The following is a 24333-nucleotide window of genomic DNA, read 5'->3' as shown; positions in this document are numbered from 1 at the left end:
CGTCGGCGCCAGTTAGAAAGCCCTGCAGTTTTGCGAGACAACAGGAGGAGATGGAGGGGCGAGGAGCCACGACTCCCGGGAGAGCGCAGGGAGGGGCGTAGGTGCCCCTTCGCCCACCTCCGCCCCCCTCACCTCGACAGCTGTCCCGCTCTTGGAATTCATTGGCTTCCCCCACCCGGCCTCCCAAATACCACCCCAATCTAGTTTAGCCCCCTGCCCCACCCTCGCTGACCTAATAAGGCCATGCAGTGTGCGGGGGGGGGGAGCTACATAAAAACGCGGGCCCTCGGAGACTCTGCACCACGCAGGGGAAGAGAAGGCAGGAGCAGTCCAGCGCGGAGGAAGGCGACCATGGCCAAGGAGTGGGGCTACGCCAGTCACAACGGTGAGTGCAGGCAGCGGCGACCTGGCCAGGAGGAGATGCCGGTCCTGGAGAGCCCTGCCATTGCACAGAAATGGGCAACTTTAGAGAGTGCAGTGGAAAATGTAGGAGTAGGATAAGACCTAACATTTACTGAGGTTTTTCAACTGCCAAATGCTGCTCCTTCTTTTTTCCCTTCATCTCATTTAGTTCTCCCTAGTATGGAGTTTTTATTTCTCTTGGAGGCAACTGAAGTGCAGAGAAGTTGGATCACTTGCCTAAGATCCCGTTGCCTCTGAGAAGTCAGACAGCCCGAGGTCAGGTGTGACTGGCCCTTATTCTGTTAGACTGGACAAGCACCTAACCTGAGCTTGGTGCTGGTGTGAGAATCTCTGCTCTGCCTAAGGTTCTCCCTAATCCAAGGAAAAGGAATACGGGTGTGCTCTGAAAACTGCAACATAATGCTCAAATGTAGGTGGTCAATATTATTGTATTCCAACTGTATGATGGAAGGTGGCATTGGTTTAAAAAAATGTGATAAAGTTTATCTCAAAAATAAGCCTTTGAGCAAGCAGAGTGAACACACCGAGTTAAATAGTCTCCATGTATGCTATTCACAAAACTACCAACAGGCCTGAAATGAACGGTAAGTCTCTTATTGCCCAGTCTGAAACCTAAGACCTTTTTGAAATCACTGTCTAGCCTCTCTGCATTTTGCTGGTTTAGTCAATTAGAAAGAGGCCTTGGGTTGTGCCACCAAATAAATACATCCCCTCGACTTTATTTCCTAGGTCCTGACCACTGGCATGAACTTTTTCCAAATGCCAAGGGGGAAAACCAGTCGCCCATTGAGCTGCATACTAAAGACATCAAGCATGACCCTTCTCTGCAGCCATGGTCAGTGTCTTATGATGGTGGCTCTGCCAAGACCATCCTGAATAACGGGAAGACCTGCCGAGTTGTATTTGATGATACTTACGATAGGTCAAGTAAGTATGACAGTGAGGTAGAATCACATGGATGTTTTCAATGTCCGTATTGACAAAATGTGGGTTATGACACAGTACCAGAATTAGTGAGGAGAGGGAGCCCTTTACCTCTGAAAATGGAGATGACATTTGACTTTGCTTTAGTTATGAATAATTATATTTATGCATTGAAGAGAAATGTCTCACCCTCCAAACTTGGTCTCTGTGAAAACGGCCCCATGTCCAAGCTAAAAGTTGGCAATGCATTCCTGAAATGGAACATGATAGGACAGAGATGACAATAAGCTCAAATGAGTATTCTTCAGACTCTGATGGCCTGTACCTGAAGGATTTTTATGCTTCTTGTCCATGGTCTGGAGAGCCAGGCTTCCACTCTCGATTGCGTAGATTCCATTCTACAAAGCCAGAAATATAATAGAAACCCTAAATAGGCACTTTCTTCCCCTGGTGCCTGGGAGGTGACCAATCTAGGGGAGAGAATGGGGCCATTGAAGGTGCGAAGATGACTTACCTTCAAGCCTTCAGTGGGGTTCATCTGATTAATCATTTTGGTGAGTATTTTTGAAATATCTGACAATTTCTTCTTGAGTAGTATTTGTGTGTGAGACAGCAACTGAAAAATACATGTTTAGAAAAAACAAATCTCTTTATTTCACTTACACTAGTAAGCAAATCAGTAAAATAAAAGAATGCTAGTCAAAAATACTTTATTTCACAATAAATGAGGTAAGAAATAATCTTCCTTTAATATTTTGGTGCTTGATATACAGCAAAATAATTCCTTATAGCCACATTTCTAATAAAGTTACATTTATTGATATACATAAGTGAACATTCTTAATGATGTTGTAATGAAGAATGATATTCATAATTCCTACCTACTAGGAGGTTCCAAGTTATAGAAATTTAAATTTTCTTAAACAGTGATTTTGTATTGCTATTGTTTTCTTTTTTCCCCTTCTCCTTATATATCAAGTACCATTTTGAAAGCACCATAACAAAATTAAACATGTCTATTAGATTGAACCACATGAAAATGCCATTTTTGTGAGCAAAAATAGTTGAATATTGCCAATTTCATACAGTTTATTCTAATAAATTGGACTCACATGTCCCTATAATAACTGTTCTGAGTGGCTGGACAGGAAAAATGCAATGAATTGAACCACTCCATTTCTACATGAAAAAACTCATATAGGCCTAGCCTCATTGTTTGAGGTCTACATTTATGGCTTTCCTGGGCCACTTAGTGTGGCCAACCTCTTCTAAAATAGCTGTGCTCTGAATTCTATTTTGATCTAGCTTATATTGCCAAATCTTGATCTTACGGTTTCTGCATAGTTTTCAATATACTTTGGAAGATATCTGAACCTCTGAATCACTCTGCAATGGGTTGAGATGTTTATCAACAAGCCCAAATTAATGCTGCTGAGAATTATCTAGTTTAGTCATATAAATTGATTGGTTTTCTGGGAAATTTCTGAATTTTCCATTTCATCTCATTTGAACAGACACGGTCTAAATTAGGCATAGATGAAAGTTCTTGCTTGCTGTCTTAAGAAAAGTGTAGTTGGAAGCAACATGGGGAGAAGGAATTCACATTTGCTCAGTGATCATCGTGCAGGCACTATGATGAGCACTTTAAGGTGCTTAATCTCAGTTAATCTTCACAGCAGCTCTGAAAGTTTGGTATTATTATCACCTTCTTAGAAATGTGAAAGTGGGTTCAGAGAAGTTTAGCAACTTGTCTGAGATCACAGAACTAGCAAGGGGTGAAGCCAGCATTGGAAACCTACATCCACCTGGTTCTCAACTGTCCAGTTCTTCCCACTGCACCACACTACCGACCTGTTCTCTGGGTGTATGCCTCCTCATTGTCCATCTGTTGTTTTAATTTTACTTTCCTAAATGTTAAAATGATGTTTCAATAATAATGAAACAAACAAACAAAATAAGAAAAACAGAAAAGAACAATCATTTATCTTGACATATCCCAAGACTTCATTTTATGAGGAGTCTGGTGTCCTGGGAGTGGCACCATCTACCCAGCACACTGACCACATTTTGTCCATTAAGCTCTGTAAAAGAAGCATGAATTCACTGTTGACCAAGCTTATCTGAATCACAGTGCTGAGAGGGGGTCCTCTCCCTGGACCCTACCGACTTCGCCAGTTTCATCTTCACTGGGGCTCTTCGGATGATCATGGCTCTGAGCACACCGTGGATGGAGTCAAGTATGCAGCAGAGGTAGGAGGAACTGCCATAATCCATTCTGAGTCTCATACAGTGAAAATTGCAAAATTAAAAATAAGAACCACAGCAACAAAGCATCATCCACTGCTTTTGTTTCAAGTCTATAGTTATGAAAATAGCTGTACTAGTTTTAGCTAAACTGAAGCTGCCAGACATTCTAGGCTAGACAGGTAAAGGGGTATAGGTGAGTTGGCATCAAACATGAAGATTTCCAAGGTTACATTAAGAAACTGGGGCGAGTGCAGTGGTTCACACCTGTAATCTCAACACTTTGGGAGGCTGAGGCAGGTGGATTGCTTGAGCCCAGGAGTTCGAGAGCAGCCTGGGCAATATGGTGAAACCCTGTCTCTACAAAAAACACAAAAATTAGCCTGGCATGATGGCATGCACCTGTGGTCCCAGCTACTCAGGAGACTGAGGTGGGAAGATCACTTGAGCCTGGGAGGTTGAGGCTGCAGTAAGCCATGATTGTGCCACTTTGCTCCAGCCTGAGCAACAGAGTAAGACCCTGTCTCGAAAAAAACCCCAAAAAGTTAGAAATTGGATAGCTACTTAATAAGAAAGCCTAGGGTCCTCAATGAAACTGGAAAAAGGATAGCTAATACTTATTAAATGCTTACATGTATTAACTCATTAGATCCTCTTAGCTACCTTAAGAGACAGGTTACAAACGAGGAAACAGAGGCATAGAAAAGACACATAATAAAGTCACATAGCTGGTGAATGCTAGTGCTCTACCTGATACAGACTGGCTTCAGAGTTCATCGTCTTATCCAGTGCCCTATGCTGCCTGTTTTATAAGAATATAGTACTCCAAAAATAGCATTTAGAAATTCTGAATAATGCTTATGTTCCAATCTCTTAATGAACCGTGTGCATATATATATGTGTGTGTGTGAATATCTATATATACACACGCACACATATTTACACACACATAGAGATATGTGTACACACATACAATTTAATCTGAGCATATACTACTCTCTGTCTCAGTTAACCCATTAAAGAAAAGAATGAATCGTAACTCAGATCAACGCATCAAATTACAAGGGCTTAAGACAGGCCTCTGACAGGTTTTCTTTATAAAGCCAAGCCAATAAGTGGTGGCAGTTGCCTTGGAGGTGAGGACCAATTCATTTTTCCTGCCTTTCTCTTTTCCAAAGATAGGCTCTGGTTAACATAGGGGCTGTGAAAGAAGCCCAGAAATACACTATGAACATGTTTTTAAGCAGAATCATTAGGCAACTTAGTTCTTGGTTAAATTAATTGCTAGAAAACCCAAAGTACTTCACTGTGATCTTTCTGTTTCTTTACAGCCAATCTAGAAAGCCATGGCAAGATAAATTAAATATTGAGAATGCCTTCTAGACATCTTCCCCAACCAAATGGGGAAAGTTGAGTATATTTCTTACAGATGCAGTCAATATTTTCAGTTTGACTTTTGCATATGGGATTATTTCATACTTTTGGTCTTGAATAAAACATTTTTTAACTGCTGCAAGTGATTGTATTCTCTTGCCATTCTCTGTAACTCAGCATAGAAAGTTTGATTAACCTAACTGGTACGCATGTTCTAAATTAAGATCAGGTTGCCACCAGGTGTCAGAGCTCTGGTTGATAAAAGGAGATAAATAATTTTATATGCCTTTTATTTGAGCCACTAGAAGTGTTACCAAAATACTACATGCTACTCTTTCAAATTTTCTCAGCTTTTATGAGAGTGCTCAGCAACCTTAGCCTGTACAACGATTGGATTTACTGTGGATAATGTTATACTTACTTCCATATTCCAGGAATTTACCTTCTAATCTGTCTTCTATGGTTTCAGCTTCATTTGGTTCACTGGAACCCCAAGTATAACACTTTTAAAGAAGCCCTGAAGCAGCGTGATGGGATCGCTGTGATTGGCATTTTTCTGAAGGTAAAGTAAAAATTGACCATATATTTTCTTTCAAAATGTATTTCCCTACCAATGCTTAGCATAGTTTGAGTTTCATTCCCTCATTTTTACTTTCTTCCCTCTATATACATTTTATTATTAATTCAACTAATCAAGATATTTCTGCTAAGATCAGCTCAAAATGTCTTGCTTTTCTCTAAAAGTGTATATTTTACCACACTCCAGGACCCCTAGCACTTCTAAATTTTCCCCAGATGTGGGATGTGTGTGTGTGTGTGTGTGTGTGTGTGTGTGTGTGTAGGTGGCGGGGACAGAGCCTTAGAGTGCGCTTATTATCATGGTGGTAAGGGCAAAGGTGGCATATATTCATTTTCCTTTCTCACTGCTCCACTTCAATTGCACTGGAAACCAGAAAAGTCAGTGTTGGGAACCATATGATGCCAAGTCCCTGGCTGGACATCCCCTCGGTTTGAGGTGGTCACCACTCACATGATCCCAGGCTAAGATAGCACATGGAATGTGTGTGTTGTTGAGCCAGCCTTGCTTTAAAGAGGACTTAGTGTCATTAACACATGAGGTTAGTGGTAACATAATCTAGATTTCAAGCCAGAGGTGAAAATCTGGCTTCTTTCTCTTTGAATGACCTAATTTGTTTTAGGTTCTCAATTCATTGGGTCATTTCTGGTGCTTGAACACAGCACAGCAGGAGGTGGAGTAGGTCTAAGAAGAAAGACAATGAGTTTAGTTTGGGAAACATAGGGTCCATTTTGGTTCTAAATCTGTTTTTTAGAAAAGTGGAATGACTTTGCGGAGAAGGTCAAAGACACAGAACTAGATCAACATGTAATTTTGTGGTCCTGTACTTCAGAGGCCTGGAGTCCAAATTTAGATCAGAAAATATATACTCTAAAATCTTGAGGAAAAATAAACTTAAGTTTTTGCTTAGTACGAGATATTCTGGCAGATTTATAAACACTAGTTGCAGATGGATGAATCAAAATCAGCTTTGAAGACAATCCTAAATTATGGAGGAGTAAAAGAATTATACTTGGATTTCCGTTTTCTTACAGATAGGACGTGAGAAAGGCGAGTTCCAGATTGTCCTTGATGCATTGGAAAAGATTAAGACAAAGGTAAACAAAAATCATTTTCCCTCCTAACACATAAAGCAGATTATGCAAATTTTCTTTACACATTTTCAAGTTTTTTTTTCACCTAAAATCTGTTACTAAGTTTGATGGATATGCTAAGCATAAATATAAAAATAAATGCTATTATATTTGTATGGCATGCAGTTTTTAGAGCAATTTCACATATATCAGTTTTTTAATGGTGATAGTCATCCTGTCAGATAATCTCTTTCTCAATGGAATAAGTGAGAATCAGAGAAGTTGAGTGGTCACCGCATCCTCGCCCCCCCCCTCCACACACACACACTGCATATATGCATGCATACCATCATGGAGATACTAAATGTCAGCCAGCACTGGTCTGTTGAGTCTTGGTGATGACCTTTCTGGGAAGCACTTATAAATTTAAAATCTTAACAACAGACTCATGTAAGTAACAGAAAAATTTTGATTTTTTTTGCGACCATTCTAATAAAATATTATTGAGTTTTATTAACAGAGAGAGTAAGTATTCCAAGTAGAACATTCAATAAAAATGCAAGCCTGATATTTTTTGGTATCATCAACAACAAAACATTAACTTACATGAAATAATTCAATTACGCTTGGGATATCAGTTTCTCCTTTTTCTTGAGGAGTGATAGAATTACAAATTCTACTCACAGTTAAAACAATAAGGAACACAGTGTGACAATGATTGTGTCAGATCAAGTAATAATGTGCAAACCAGCTTCCCCGCTTTGATCTTTATTTTTGACAGGCCTCTACTTTGTTCAAAAGTTCTATTTTCTCTATTGCATTTGAAATCCATTCTCACAAATGAAGTGATAAGGGCATTGGGGTGGGTGAGCATGTGCATGCACACACTCACTGCACCTGCAACCTGCTCTTACCCAGGGCAAGGAGGCACCCTTCACAAAGTTTGACCCATCCTGCCTGTTCCCGGCATGCCGGGACTACTGGACCTACCAGGGGTCATTCACCACGCCACCCTGTGAGGAGTGCATTGTGTGGCTGCTGCTGAAGGAGCCCATGACCGTGAGCTCTGACCAGGTGAGCAGCCTTGTGAACACATGGGCTTATGTTGCTGTCTGCCTATGTAAGATACAGATACCAAATCAAAAATACATAGCTACTAACTGGATACTCACTGGACATCTCTATAGCTAGAGATTTCATGGTCTGCCCTGGTTAGTTACAACCAGCTTGTTCAGCTTTCTAAAACTTGGCCCCCAAAGGGTACCAGGATAAATAGAAATCATTTAAAAGTCGTTTTGATACTGACCATGACTGAGTTTATGCTCTATAAACACTTTAAAGGGTTTAGGTTAATATGAATCTTTGTTAATTTGGATGTTGCCAAATACTGAGCACTGGTAAGGAGATGGGATGATAAATACAGACCTGGAGAAGAGAAGGGTGCTAATGGAAAGGATTTAACAATTTTGTATGCTATATATTATTTCTGCAGTTTTACAGATACGTAATTCAAGGTTCAAAGGTTCAGTAATTTGTCCATGATCACACAGCCAAGTGCAGGATTGTAATTCCACCTTCAAACTGTTCCCAGTATTTTTGGCATCTGTTCTCAAGGTTCCCTTCTTAGTGTTCAATCTAAAGAGTGTCCTAGTAACATTCATTAAAGACACTTTCAGGGAAAAGCTACATAGGAGAAAATAAGTGGGCAAGAACATGGAGAAAAACAGATTGAAGCAAGTAAACAACACAGGGACTTACAACCTAGAGCATGCATGTTCTGTAATAGTAAAATCAGTTTCCCAGTGTGTGTCTCTTGCATAAGGCAACAGTTTTCATATTTATGTCAGTTTATAAAGACATTTTTATTAAAAGATCAAATTTAACAACATCGTTCAGTGATGTAACTATTTGGAAAGAATGAAATTTTTTTCAAGAAGAAATGTAAAAATATTTTAATATAGAATCATAGTGTTACTAATGAGAATTTATTGTCTTATCCTTTAAGAAAGAAAAGACAATTTAAAAATTGGAAATGTAGCGTGAGTTGGATTTCTTTTTGCTCTTAAAATAATTGACTCCATAAACTTATACAAAAAAGGTCTATTACATTTTATTTACACTGATATATGGATGTGGTCATCCTCTCCAACAAAGTATATAGTTCATACTGACCCCTCAGATAAAAAATAAATGTTTCAGAATTCAAGAGGAAAAGGCTGTGACCAGAGGGCATAGTGATCTTGTACAGAATGAAGAAAAGGGCTTTTACAAATAAACAAAAAATGAGTGTCACTCTGCAGCGACTAGCTAAATAGCTCTGGACTGGACACTGGGGACAGGTTGTGTGGTTTGCTTGTCATTTTTAAAACACCAGTATTGGCTGGGCATGGTGGCTTACGCCTGTAATCCCAGCACTTTGGGAGTCCGAGGCAAGTGAATCACCTGAGGTCAGGAGTTCGAGACCAGCCTGGCCAACATGGTGAAACCCCATCTCTACTAAAAATACAAAAAATTAGCCAGGTATGGTGGCAGATACCTGTAATCCCAGCTACTCAGAAGGCTGAGGCAGGAGAATCGCTTGAGTCTGGGAGGTGGAGGTTGCAGTGAGTCAAGATCCCACCACTGCATTCCAGCCTGGCTACAGAGCGAGACTCCATATAAACAAACAAACAAACAAACAAACAAACAAAAGAAACCCCACCAGTATTTACACCTCTTTGTTGCGTAGTGTGTCCAGTTCATCCGAATGTCTTGTTAACAGTCTGCCCCTGCCCTTTGCAGATGGCCAAGCTGCGGAGCCTCCTCTCCAGCGCTGAGAACGAGCCCCCAGTGCCCCTTGTGGGCAACTGGCGCCCTCCACAGCCTATCAAGAACAGGGTAGTGAGAGCTTCCTTCAAATGAGGCTGCTGGATCTTGCCCTCTTCAGGAAAGGAAACCTGCCATTGGAGAGCTTGGTTCCTTGCCTCCTTCTGGTGCTCCTTACTCCAAGTCTATTTCATTTCTCCACACTGAGCAATGAATGTGAGAGATGTGGTCACCAAGAAACCAAAGTTACTTTTGACAAGACCTAATATGAAAGAATAGATTTCATATTTGATCTCTGTAATAATCATCTTTCCTATAAAAGTAGCATTTTTAGTAAAGTTTCAAAGAAGAAGAAACAGAGATGGAAGAGTAAAGATATTTTTAAAATGGCTAGCTATTGGGCACCAGTTTTTCTGTTACCTAAAATTTCACAGAACTTCATTGTTTTTATTTTTACATTATGAGTTGTCCATCTTAAAGAAATATGAGTAATTCTACATGTAGTAGAGGTGTATGAAGATCATGTAACAATTAAACATAAGCCAGAAATTAAAATGACTATGGACAGCAAGAACTGAGCTAATAATATGTTTTAACTCAACACCAGCAAGAAGTCAGTCATTTATTGAACTTTTAGCTACTAAGATTACTTGGTTTTTATTATTAGTGAAAAGAAAACACAATACAATCAGGAGTTTTCAAATTTTTGATTCAGTATTTGAATTTCTTCTTCATAATTGTAGTTGAATTTATCCTAGTATTTTTCTTTACCTGAAGGAGGGCCATTTATTTTTAATTTCACTACATTTTCCTTTGCATGATTATTAAAATAAAAACTGCCTCTGTTGTCTTTCTCACTGGAGGCTGGAATGAATGATCATTAAACACAAAACAGTGAATGATGGCACTTGAAGTTAAAGCAGTTGTACTGATCACCAGAACCAATAAAGACATGAACGGAAAACGTTGAGTGTTGTGTTTTTTTTAAAATGGAAGGGCAGCATAAATGACAAAAATGGAGTTTAAGAGCAACAAACTTTGTAAGTTTGTTTTTATAGCTGAAGGATGGCACTAAGGACTGAAGTTCTCAGTTTGGATGCTACATTCCTCAAGGAGCGCCAGGAAAAAAAAAAAAAAAAATTAGTACGGGCCTTCTGAGGAAACTGCAGACCAGAAGATGAATGTGTGGCCATATATCTGATAGTGGGAAATACTTTCCAGAGGCCTCAAAATTGGTTTAGAATTCTGGGGTTCAGACTAGTACAATGGGTTTCAGGGGCATGAAATCAAGTCAGACTATAGCTTTTACATCCATATTTTTAAAAATTGTGTCTTTAGGATGATGCTGGCCTAACACTGCAAAAATCCATATATTTAGATCTTTAAACCATTTAATATAAAATCTTTAGACATAAAGTCTAATTTTGCAGTTAGTGGTTTTGATGCGTCTTTCATCACCTCACTGGCCAATATGTTAACTTACTTTAAAAAGTGACAGGAATAAGTTCATTACCCTAAGGAATGAAATAATATTGGGTCAGGAGAGTCCTGAGATGCCAGAAGTCAAATCACGTGACAGAGTCCTATGAGGCTAAAGATATTTAATAGATTACCACCCAGGTGAAGTCAAACCAGGTTGGTCAGTATGAACTGGAAGTGTTAATTAAATCCCTTGAAATTAGGAGGTGTGGAGCTTTGATCATTAGTGATAATACACAAGCTGATTCTCTCAAGGTACTTACTTAATAATGCTTATGCACTGTAAAAGATGTATCCAGTATTGACTCTATGTGGGGGAGGAACATATGACTTAATGCCAGCTACAAATGGTCCTTATTCCAGTACACAGGCTGAACAGGTTAGAACTGTTTTGAGGGAAAACACCCCATCAAAAGAGGCTATCTTCATAGACCATATGCTCTATGAGGGCACAAATATGAGTCTTGCATGCTGACATTCACCTTGCTGTCTAATACTGTGTCTGGCACATAATGATTACTCAATATTTGTTGAATAAGCGATGTCATGAATATAGATGAATCCAGGTAAAATACTTACCTTCTTGAACAACACATTACATGGTTAATAGGAATATTGTTTTTTGTTTATCTTAGTTTAGATCCCCTTGGAAAATGATCTCATTAGCTTCAGGTGGGAGCTTTCTAGTAGAACATAGTTCTCCCCTCCCTCCAGTCTGAGTCATTGTCAATGCTCACAATTATCGCCCATCTTAAAATTTCCTCCCAGCTTCTCAAAGTGCTGAACTCAAAGTGCTGTGATATTATAGATGTCCATTAGAATATTAAAGACATACTATGTCCTTATTCAGCAGGGGGATCATTTTCCTGATCATAAACAGGCCCCTAAACAATTGCATTTCAGATACACACAGCCTTACAAAGGGGCATGGCTGGGAACTGCTGTGGTAAGAAGATTTCAGCATCTGCCAACTTTTGTTCTTCAGGGTATAATCATTGCAAGTATTTTAACATTTCAAAATAGGGCAGAAACTAATTTGAATTCGTGTTTCATAACATTCAGATATCATATCATTAAAAGCGTATGAATTGGGCAGAATCGACAAGAATTTACCTAATATAGGGTATTGTTAGAAGTATGCAAATATATCTATATTTACATATATATATAACTTTTTTTTAGATGAAGTCTCACTCTATTGCCCAGGTTGGAGTGCAGTGGCATGATCTTGGCTCACTGGCACTTCTGCCTCCTGGGTTCAAGCGATTCTTGTTCTTCAGCCTCCCAAGTAGCTGGGATTACAGGCATGCACCAGGATGCCATGCTAATTTTTGTATTTTTAGTAGAGATGGGGTTTCACCATGTTGTTCAAGCTGGCCTCAAACTCCTGACATCAGGTGATCTGCTCACCTGGGCCTCCCAAAGTGCTAGGATTTCAGGCGTGAGCCCCCGCACCCGGCCAAGACTAAGTGTGCAAATATACTGTTAATATAATCCCTGCCTTTTAAATGAGCAGATATATTTATGAAAAGGCAAATAATTTCAGGAGTATTGATTCAAAATTCTTTAAACTGTACAATCAGTGAATATTTACGTAGATGAGTGAGAAGCATTCTACACAGAACATGCAAAACTGAAGCACTCAATGTTTAACCATAATCATTTATATAATTAAATATAGTTGAAACGATCAGCTATTAACAAGCTTGGATACATGTGGAAAAATTAATATGACAGTTATTAAAATGAGAATTGGCACAAATAAAATTGGCCTAAGAGAAATACATATGGTCTAAACCCACATAAAGAAAGTTAATTAGATTCTAGGTTCTTTTCTAATGCCTTCTTATCTGATATTAAATATGAGCTCCAGTTATGAGTAAAATATATTATTTTAGCAGAGGAAGAATAAGTGAGAAGAGGTAAGAAAAATGAATCACTGTGAATTTCAGATTTTTTAAATTTCAGATTTGAGGTATACAAATTTAATGATTCTTTTAAAACCTACCGCTAAAGTAGTTCTTAAAGTCTTAAAATGCAGATGGGAAAATAAAATCATATTTGAATGTTATTTTCACTTAGGTCATTAGATGGCAGCAAAATATTACAAAAATTTCATGTGCATCACTAGATGGCAGCAAAATAATTACAAAAATGACTATGAGATTAAAAGCCATGCTGTGCTTTATTCACACTAATTGCAGAGCAATAAGATTTAAAAATTGTTTTTGACAGCCTATTTCTGTTTTTCAAATGTTTACTATTAGTCATTGATACCTATGCAAAAGAAAAGAGAGTGAAGGATTCTTACATATTTTTAAGAGTCTTTATAGCCAAAAATAAGGCCTGAGGGATAAAAGAATAGTAGTTATTGCACTGAAACTTAAATAATGGGAAATTAACATTTTAAAGCCCTCTTCAGTATTCAGAAGGACTAGATTCAAGACACACAACACTTGCTGAATGTGTGCATCAGGCAAGTTAATTTCTCTATGCCTCAGTTTCCTCATCTGTAAACAGGAATGAGAGTAATAGCTGCCTCCAGAGAGATTTTAAGAATTCCTTGTAAACCACTTAGAATAGTCCTTCTGACATAACTCACAATAGGAGTTAACGATGATCTTTTATTAATTAATTTCACACCAACCAAGAAAAAATTGGATGCCTTATTCAATACCTAAACTTACATTTCTTTCTTTAGGTATCTATTAGTAATATCGTGAATCCACACCTCATCAACAGGTAATATTAAAAGAGTTTCTATAACAGGCTCACCTCTGGTTGTTATTGGTGAAAATGGTATTTTAAAACAGTAACTTTTGTCCTATATATATAGCAGGCAAAACAAGATGTGGTGACATTGGAAACCAGCACATCACTAGAAGCAGCGATTCAGAGGAGGACCAAATAACTTTTCCTGAGGAAGCTTCTGCTCCAGGAGTTCTACCCCTCTCCTGAGGAACATACAGAGTTAGCAAAACATCCAGAAAATAAACCAAAGAGGAGAGTTGTAAGAACCATAGCGTTTCTTTTGTTCAATACTGATTTTCAAATGTTAGCAAGATAGAAGCCCTTGGAGTGCAGCGTGAAGTGGAAATCTATCTTAATAGTAAATACAGAAAGTCTCCTGCCATGAAATTGATTTTGGACTTGTCTGAGCATGCCATAAAGTCAGAATCCTAAATGAGATGCACAAGTCACACTTGAGAGAAGAGCTTGTACTTTGGGGGTGATTCGACTACAAAAAAAACAAGGAGATAAAACAGTCTAGGCATAAAGTCTAGCATCAAGGAATTAAGTAGAGGGTTAAAGCACTACTTTAGGTGTGAAGGTGTTTAGTAGGTGCTGCCACTCGACAACTTGACCGCGTAAGTAATCACAGCAGGAGTAAGAGCGAATCTAATGGTGTAATCACAGCATTACACGTGTGCAGCAGCAGCATAAAACCCAGTGATTTAAATGCTAATTTTAGCCAGGTTAGAATTGACTCTGTGCAGTAAACAGGAATCAAATCCTCCCTTGTATTTAAATCTTTCTCAGGTAGAGGAGAGTGGAATTCCAGGGAAATATTTTGGCCATTAAGTGTACATATTCTCTGTTCAACATGTCCATACATTTCTATAATATGTATTCAGCGCACTTGAAATTTGGATGGTTCCAAATGCATTTGTTCAAGGGAATTCTTACCCTAAAAGGAACCTGGCTCCCATGGAACTATAATACAAATGGAAGTGTTTGAAAATACTGCGCTCACAGAATTCACGCTTCTGCTCCTGTGAGATCAGTTTACAGCAAGATCTAAGGCATCACAAGGGGCACATGGATGGATCAGGACCCCAAAGAAGGGGGCCTATTAAGGGTGGGAAAATTGTACAAGCCAAGCACAGCAGATGTAAGGGCAAGGCCAAGTGCTGGGAAGAACTAAGAACTGAGAAGGCTGCACATCAGTGAATATATAGGAGCTCAGATTCTCACACTGGGAACTAATTTAGGAGTAACAACAACACTTTTAAATTATGTTTATAATATAAGAGCTGGTGTGTGTGTGTGTGTGTGTGTGAGAGAGAGAGATAAGTAGTGGCAGCAGGGAGGTTTTGTGAAGGTAAATACTTTATCTGTTTCATTACACTATTGAAGCCCCAGCACTTCACACAGTATCTGGAACCTAGAATAGAGCCCAAAGATATTTGTTGCATGGTTGAAGGAATGAATAGATGGATGGATAAACTGATAGAGGGATGGATGGATGAACAGATAGATGGTGCAATGAAATTCCTAAAATACTGAATGCCAGTCTAAGTCCACAAGCTACTGGGAGCTGTCGCCTCATCTTAGGAAGGCCAGAGACTGGCATCTCAATGAGTTTTTATACTTCCTCAATTAGGGAAAGTTCTTGTACTTTCTCAATGCAGAATATACAGATGTCTGTTGCTGCAACCCAGGCTTCTCTATAAAAAAAGTGTGCATGGAAGAAGAGAAGCAGCTTTACATATATCCAAAGCTTCTCATTTGCAAATTTTAATCTTAATAATTAATTTCACTTAGCATAAAACCGACATGTTTTAGGAGATATAACAGCAGAGTCTTTCCCCGCATATTTATCTCTTTTAGCACTCATGCTTCTAATGTGCAAGTTGAAGAGGTAGATTAGCAATGAGTCTGTGGCATTAGACTCTGATGACACTAATTGGCATGATTCATGCTGGTACTTGAACTACCCCACTCTCTCTTTTCTCTAAGTTTGCCTTAATTTTCTCATTAGTGACTTTAGTTCTCCATTTCATTCAGTTTTGCGTAGAGATATTTATGGCAAGTTCACATACATAATAAAGATACCTCTTCCTAACACAAATCCTTGTTTCACAGTCATGATTAGCAAAGTATGATGCTTTTGAAAATCCAATAAGCATTTCCAACTGACACATTCCACTCCACACCTGCCAAATAGATGGTAAATTCAGGTCAATTTCCTCCACAAACAACATAGGCCCCATGTATGTTCAGGTACTGATAATTACTACCTCGAGCTTTATAGTATAGCTGAGAATTTTTTTAAAAAAAAGCTTTACCTCAGACAGTAAATAACTAGAAGTCACCGTCAGTTATGATGGTAGTGGGCTGGGGAGTGGCAGGGTGGAATAGTAAGTACTTTGCGGCTTAACTTGTAACTTGATATGTAAATTTCAGACAGCCTATTATAAATATTTCTTAATTAAAAGAGTATTTTAATGACATCTTATCTGAGAAGGTCTAATTCATTCCTTTTCGTTTGTTTTCTCTAACAAAGGGCCTGTTGTCAAGATTGTGCGGTGTACTGAGTCTCTTATTCTTGGGAGCTTAATTGATATGAAACATTGATGAGGCCCCAAGAGGAGCAGAGAGTTGCAGAGGAATTATGAAATCACCACAAGGCATAAAGAAGAAAGTTTATAGCTACAGCTGGGCAAAAGTATCCACTATTTGGTATATAGTTTTAAAAGTATACACAGATGACTAAAATAAGGCTCTTTTTTGTTTTTTGAAACACAGTCTCACTCTGCTGTCACCCAGGCTGGAGTGCAATGGCGGGGTTTTGTCTGGGATTACAGACACGTGCCACCAGGCCTGGTTAATTTTTGTATTTTTAGTAGAGATGGGGTTTCAGCAGGTTGGCCAGGCTTGTCTCAAACTCCTGACCTCAAGTGATCTGCCCACCTTGGCCTCCCAGAGTGCTGTGATTACAGGTGTGAGCCACCATGCCCGGCCATAAGAAAGGCTCTTTTTGAAAAGATTTCATGCTTTTCAAAAGTGTTTATGTGTCAAATACGGAAGAAATAAAAGCAGGTTAAGGAACTACTTAGAAGCATCAAGGAGAAGAAAAAAATAGAAAGATAAAGGCGACTACCAAACATTGCTCAAGAGAAATGATACTAGACATGGCTGTGAATACTGAATGAAAGCGCTTATCGGGCACAAGCACAGTGCCCAACACACTGGGCATGAAATACATGTTGAACAGTGATATCAGTGCCATAGGAAAGAAGGAACAGATAGCAGGACTGAGGGTACAGGCGACCTGCAAAACACGGCTCTGGGTCACCTGGGTCTTTGGGTCAGCAATGGACTCCAGACTCTTTTTGAATGATGTAGGGCCCCTGGGACACAGTTCTTCCACATGTTCCCACAAGATCGCACTTAAAAAAAATAAAGTATATATTCACAGTATTTTGTTATTTTATATATTATAAAATATAAACAAAGTAGAAAATTTTAGAGGCTAAAAAATTAACTATAAATAGAATTTCTCATGTTTTCTTCCTGTCATGGGGCAGTCATCATGTGCACCCCTGAAGTGTGTACAGGGTCATGTGGGGGGCAGCTGGTGCAGAGTCGAATGCTAACAAAATCAGCCTACAGAATCTCCTGCCAACTGGTCCACTTCGTTCTGTCCTGTGGTTTCTCACCAGCCATGTTGGCCCGCTGTCTTATTCACTGTCTCACCGAGTGGGGACTACCGGAGAGTGGAAGTAGGAGATAATTCTATAACAAATCTTAAAAAAGAGAGAGTCATTAAGACTGCTGTGAACTGCTGCACAGTTGAAGGAAAGAATGGATGGATGGATACATGGAAGGAAGGATGGATGGATGGAGAGATGGTACAATGAAACCCCTAAAATACTGAATGCAAGTCAAGGTTCATGAGCTAATGGCCTCATCCTGGGAAGGTCAGAGACTGGCATGTCAATGAGTTCTTGGAGGAATAGCACACATTTTTGACTCATCAGTTTTGATCTTGGGTTGGGTGGCTTTTTGAATTTGGCTGTAACTCTTTTGGCTTGGTCAAAGCTGACAAAAGATAAAAAAAAAAAGAAAGAAAAAAGCATTCACAATACATAGGTCTAGGGAAATATAATTGATTATTGCTTCTGTTCATTAAAATATTTAAATGACATTTATTCTTTCAAGTGTGTATTATTTTCTAGCCATTGTACTCAGATGGAAGAGAGAGAGAAAGACACTAATAGAAGCATAGAGCTAACTGCATGGAATAATCTTTAAAAGTTTGTGTGAAATGGTAAAAACACATACAATCTAACAAGAAGCAAAGAATTGCAAAGAAAATGTCATGGGGGTTCAAAGCCAGCAGCAGTTTTCTTAGGTTATATACTACTTCTATTTCCCCAAATCTTAATTTTGAGTAGTTCAAAACTTTTTAAGACATCTTTTCATGCCTATAGATTTTCTATCTTCTTTAGAATCAACCTGGATAAACACAAACGAGAAAACTACAGAGTTATAAAATATAATTATCTTTGTTTCCTATAGCCTATCCACATATGTTATAGGATTATAAAGTGCTGATTTTCCACTTGTATACTCTTAAGACAGTTGTCAGTTAGTGACACTGGTGAATGAGGACTCCTGCCCTTGAACAGGAGGAAAAAACTTATTCGTAATGCCTACAATTCCCCTTGCATGGAAAATGTTAAATTATTCTTATAACTAAAGGGAAGTCAAAAATTCCCCTATACAAAATGGTGATTTATAAGCAAAAGAGAAGTTTAATCATGTGGTGAAGCTAATATTAACTTAACCAAGTCACTATGATTTAGGTGCAAAGCCATCATTGGAAGTGTGTTGAAGCAAAGTGAAGAGACAACAATCTTAAGGTGCAGAGGCTGGATTTTGTTCTTTTCTATCCAATCCAATAAACAAAAGATAAGCGAGGGAGTATTATGGGCAAAGCCCTGTCCTAGGGCTCACATGTTGCTGGACACATATGCAACTCTAACACAGACCTTTTACAAAAGCATTACCTTATGTATACTCTTAAGGTAGGGTTCCAAAATCTTGGTACTATTAACGTTTCAGACAGAAAAATTCACTGTTGTCAGTAAGTGATTCTCTGAATTGTAGGATGTTTAGCAACATCCCCAGCCTCTATCCACTAGAGGCCAATGGCACACAATCCCTGTCTCCCCCAGCTGTGAAAACCAAAAATGTGTCCAGACATTGTCAACATCCCCCTGGGGAGCAAAACTGCCTCCAGCAGAGAAGCTATGTTCTAAGAAGAGGTGGACTTTTATTTTTATTAGATTGATGCTAGTATCACATGTGGCAGCTGTTCTGGAATATAAAATATTTAAAATGTGTACTTTATGTATTTTTAGTGTAATTGTCCCACTTAATACTTCTTCCAGTTCTGGTTGGAAATGAAACTAGGTAATGAGCTTGGAATTCATCCACTACTCTTCAAAACTAAATAGATTTTATTACTTATAGAAAAGTTAAGTGTTGCTAGTCATTATGAAAAAACAAAGACACATTCAGAAACTACATTTTTAAAAGTCTGAAAAGTTATTTACTAAGGGAAGTTGAATTCAACTGTTTATTATATGTAAAGTTATTGTTATCCCCTGCTACCCCAAATAGTCAAAAGGAATTTAGCAGGAAACCCTAAAAATGGCCAGCATTTTGATAGAACATTCTATTTTATAGAGGAGTACTGCTTACATAATCTTAATGCACTGCTATTCCATCATGACAAGGCAGGTGCCTTTATAAACTCCTTGAAGGCACTTTGCTGGCCCTCGGAGAGACAACACAGCAGATGGCTAATAGTTCAAACTGTCTGGTTTCATAGCTGGCCTCATCACTTCCTAGCTGAGTTACCTGGGGTAATCTGACTTACCTCTATGCCTCAATGTCACCAGCTGTAGAGTAGGACTATGTGAAGTATTCAGAATTGTGTTGGTGCGTAATCAGTTTTCAATAAGTGTTAGCTGTTTTTATAGATCAGGAACTCAAATAATGTTAACTAAATACATGTGAATTTTCATCCAAGCTAGAGAACTAGAAAGGTCAACCTGTTATTTGACAATGGAAAACATTACATGCGATGACAATCATACCATTTATTCAACAAAGAAAATGTGCCAGGATTGTATCTAGCATCTTCCAGACATTCATGCTCATCACGTTGTGGAGGTAGAATTCCCTTCACCCCACTCCGCCCAGTCGCCATCCACAAATAAAGCTCGTGAAGTTCAGAGGGATTGATTACTTTGCTCAAGGTGAGGCAGCAAGTAAGTGTTCGAGTCAGAGTATGAACTCAGGTCTGTCTTATTACAAAGTCGATTCCCATTTCACAATTCTATGGCTTTTGACTACAATAACAAGAATCCTAATGGAGCAGCTAACATACCAGGCATCATGCTCATTCACACAACCAATTCGCACAAACTAGTCCATTTGACACAATCAGCAGCCCTGGGTACTCATTACATTTCACATACGGAAACTGAGCTTTGAGAAGGCGAAACAAATAATATAAGATCATGTAGTGAAGAAGTCCTAGAAGCCAAATCCAAACTATAAAACCTGGGCTCTTGACCACATGTGATGCTGCCTCCCATCTTACCAAAGAAGAATACTGAGAGACTCAGAGCCCAAGTGGGAAGCCAGAGACAGGATTAAATGGCTTTATAGTCAGAAGAAGGAGTTTGGATCTTTCTGTAAAGGAAGTTGTCAGATGAATAAAAGCAAGGAGCTAGGGAACAGCATGTTGTATCTGGGGACTTCCACAAGTTTCCTCATCTATAAAATAAAGAATTGGACCAGTTAACCTCCAAACTTCTTTTAATTCTACAATGCGATATTGTTGCAGTTTGTATTACACCCACCCAGCACATAATACACCTGTGCATAAGCCACTCCCCAGTGGCTTCCCTGTGCAACCAGTATAAAATCCTTTCTTGCTATCATTGTCTGCAAGGCTCTGCAGGCTGTAGCCCCTGACTCTCTCTGACGTCACTATCTGTCTTTTCTTCCTCAATCGCCATGCTCCAGTCACAAGCTTTTCTGTTCTAGAAACTTCCTTTCTCAGGGCCTTTATACTTGCTGTTTCCTCTGCCTGAAATGCCCTTCCCCAGATCTTTTTTTAGTGGTTCCTCAAATGCACTTCCTTCAATAGGTTTTCTATAATCACTGCATCTAAAGTAGGATTTCCTCACTTGTTATTCTTTACCTCATTCCTGTTTTACTTTCCTCATACTAATTCTCAGTATTGGAAATTTACTTTTTTTTTTGAGTCATTTATTGTGTAGCACCCTCATCCATCCCCATGTCAACTCTGTGAGGGCAGGAGTTATGTTGATCTGGTTTATGGCTATAGCCTCTGTGCTGATGCCTGACACATAATAGCACTCGGAATGATTTGCTGAGTGAATGAATGAAGACACGAGTCATCTTGTGTAGCCCACTTATCACATAGAAAATATTAAGCACAAAATAGGAGCTGAGAAACATGTAATGGTAGTAATGATAACTAACATTGATCAAGTTCTAACTATTGGCACTAGGTTAAATCCCTCACACACATTGTATCATCTTAGTCCTCACCACAACTCTGTGACGTAGGTATTACTGTTACCCTAGTTTTACAGACGAGGAAATTGAATCTTAGCACAATCAAGCAATTTGTCCAAAGTTACAAAGCTAGTAAATTAATCCAGATTCAAAACCAACCTAATTTTAGCACAACGTTATTTGCTAACTGTAATCTGTAACAAAATTATTTACTAACTTCTGCAAAGTGAAACTGCCGTTATCTCCATTTGGATTTTTCAAAGTTTATAATTTCAAGGAGTACTATGTGAGTAGCCACTACATGTATCCTGGGACTCAGCCTAGGTAAAGGGTGCTAGGTGCCTAAAATACAGAGATAAATAATGTGACACAGTACCCAACTTCAGGGGGCACAGTGTAAGAAGAAAAACACAAGTGTGGTAGAATGCACATCTCCATGACACAAACACTCCTCTGTCCTCCCACAAAAAAATAAAAACTGAAAAATAAAAAACAGCTAAAAAAAAAAAAACGCCTCTTGCTGCTGGAGACTCATTCCTCTTAAATGTTTCCCTTGAACCTGGCCCAGGTGTTTAATTTTGCACTCCTTACATTATTTTCTAACTGTTTAGCACTGTCTAGGAGGAACTGAATAGCCATCATTTACTGAGTGCCTACACGTGACAGGTGATTTACCTATGCTCACCGACTGAATTCTTACAACAATGAGGTGGGTGTCATTATTCCTGCTTTACAAATGAGCAGTCAACAGTTTATTGGGTCATTGGATTATAAGCCAATGATTACAATAGAGTATCTGATTACAATGCAGAACTGCTAATATTAGGACAGAAGGATGTGCACGCAAAGATCTATGGGAGCCCCAAGAAACAAGTGGCTGTTGGCCTCCATAGATATTTATTTATTTTTATTTTGTTTGAGACAGGGTCTTACTCTGTTTCCCAGTCTGGAGTGCAGTGGCATGATCATGGCTCACTGCAGCCTCGACTTTCTGGGCTACGATCCGCCCACCTCAGCCTCCTAAGCAGCTGGGACTGCAGGGGCACACCACCATGCCTGGCAAATTTTTTATTTTTTATAAAGATGGGGTTTTGCATGTTGCCCAGGCTGGTCTTGAGCTCCTGAGCTCAAGCAATCCGCCTGCCTTGGCCTACCAAAGTGCTGGGATTACAGGCATGAGCCACTGAGTCCAGTCCCAGATATTTACTTTAACACTATAATTGTAACAAGTATGAGAATATCTAGCTTTTTATTAGCTTTTTAATTAAATATTTAATAAATAATGTATATCTCACTTTGTAAAATATCTTAACAATATCTTTACATTTTTTGAGAAAAAGCGAATACTTTTTCTTTTACATTTTTACTAAGATTAATATGTTAGAAGTTTTGTATTCCAATAATTGGAACACAGACTTTAAGATTTTTTTATATTACATTTTCCTGATATACTGACTGATTTTTTTTTTTTTTTCTGAGGCAAAGAAAAGTACTTTACTCCAGTTACTGTCAGTTCCTTTACTTAGGATTATTCTGAAATGAGCCAATCCTTCCCTCTGATGGAAACATAGATACATAATAAGATAAGTATTATTTTTATTTTAACAAATCCAGTATTAGAGTAGTCTTTTGCAGCCAGTGAATCATGACAGCCTGCTAAGAATGCCTTCAGTAAAATAAAGTTAGATTGGGACTGACTGATGTGAATGCATAAAGTTAACTCCATTTAAAACAATTGACTAGGAAAATAAAACAATGCTAAGCCAACCACTGTACTACCAAAAACGCTACTAAAAAATTTAGATTGCTTCCGAGTAACCAAAGGCAAACCACTCTCCACCCTGTGGTGAACATGTGATACTCTCCCTAACAGCAGCTCTGTGGGGAGGGCCTGCTCCCACTGAGAATTAATTCACTTTCCAGAAGTGAGAGATAAGGGAAAATTCCCACAACAATAATCCATTTGGTGAACTGCAGTTTGGTGGTGTTTGAAGTTTTACACATATTTAAGAATCAAACATGCTCTTACTTCATCCCTATTAGGAAAGTCATAATCCAGCTTCACAGAAAACGAAAGACAAGCATTTCTGCTGATCAAATAGCCTGGCTCCCTCTACAGAATCCCGGGAACCCACTCTACATTCATAAACTTTGTACTCAGTTCTTGGCACCTATCAACGCCATATCCCCAGGGCCAAGTGAAGAGTCTCACAGCAACTAAGTTAACCCGGGAGGCGGAGCTTGCAGTGAGCCGAGATCCGGCCACTGCACTCCAGCCTTGGCGACAGAGCGAGACTCCGTCTCAAAAAAAAAAAAAAAAAGAAAAAAAGGAAAATTATGTAAAGAATCAAAGTTACCTCACTGGGACCCAACAGATAGGATGCACCTACAGAGGCACAAATAAACTCCATTTTGCAATGGTCCTAAAAATTTTAAAAATGTATTGCTGCTTTCGTGCCTAAGAATTCCCTGTGACATCAACCCAAAACCCACATAAGCAGAAGCACACAATTTTCTAGAATCTTAGAAGAAGAACAAGTAAGTCTAAACATGAATCGTATTTGTTTGGGTGAAATTGACTGAAATAAATAGTAAAGAGTGATTTTGAGATAAATATTGCAAAAATGTACACTAATAACTTACCTTTTATTTATCTATATATTTTCAAATGTAAGTAATGTGATGTCAAGGCCGACACAATCACATTAAACTGTGTCCTGCTTCCCCAACTGTAACTCTAATACTATTGCCCTCAGAGATTGCAGAGACCACAGAACCGAACTCCTTCCCACAATCCCCCGGATTTTTTTTTTGTGGCAAAGTCCCTTGTAGGAAATGAATTCTGTCTATATCTCAAAACAGCCTCACTTACCCATTAGACCCTGTAAGCACAGTGCCTCAGGTCCACAATACTTTTAGATGCTCAGGAAAATGTTTCCTTTTAAACTAAGAACAAAAAAGAAACAAATATGTTTTGATCAAGGAAAATGTTTAAATATATAATATTAAGGTATTTATCTTTATCTCAGTGTAGGTATAAATGCGTGTTTACGAAAAAGGGAACCCCCAAGGCGAAACTCCATAGGA

General features: G+C 38.7%; 1 protein-coding gene across 1 annotated transcript; it reads left to right on the top strand.

Annotated features, from left to right (window-relative positions):
- The first annotated feature begins 278 nt into the window (after positions 1-278).
- Positions 279-10384, top strand: LOC105477140 (carbonic anhydrase 3). The gene is made up of 7 exons (XM_011733523.2): positions 279-385; positions 1153-1350; positions 3479-3597; positions 5435-5527; positions 6577-6639; positions 7534-7689; positions 9397-10384. Exons 1-7 carry the CDS (start codon positions 352-354, stop codon positions 9514-9516), a joined length of 783 nt encoding a protein of 260 aa, XP_011731825.1. The 5' UTR covers positions 279-351; the 3' UTR covers positions 9517-10384.
- Positions 10385-24333: the final 13949 nt, after the last annotated feature.

This window comes from Macaca nemestrina, chromosome 8 (assembly GCF_043159975.1).
Source record: "Macaca nemestrina isolate mMacNem1 chromosome 8, mMacNem.hap1, whole genome shotgun sequence".
Classification (NCBI taxonomy): domain Eukaryota; kingdom Metazoa; phylum Chordata; class Mammalia; order Primates; family Cercopithecidae; genus Macaca; species Macaca nemestrina.
Note: the sequence above shows the minus strand (reverse complement) of the source record. Positions and strands in the feature narration are given on the sequence as shown.

What these genes read in the sequence shown, in the direction of transcription:
- LOC105477140 (XM_011733523.2), top strand. Translation starts at nt 352, where the DNA reads ATGGCCAAGGAGTGGGGCTACGCCAGTCACAACG. An exon ending in TGGAAAAGATTAAGACAAAG is followed by an intron (nt 6,640 to 7,533) that starts GTAAACAAAAAT and finishes GCTCTTACCCAG; the next exon opens with GGCAAGGAGGCACCCTTCAC. An exon ending in TGACCGTGAGCTCTGACCAG is followed by an intron (nt 7,690 to 9,396) that starts GTGAGCAGCCTT and finishes TGCCCTTTGCAG; the next exon opens with ATGGCCAAGCTGCGGAGCCT.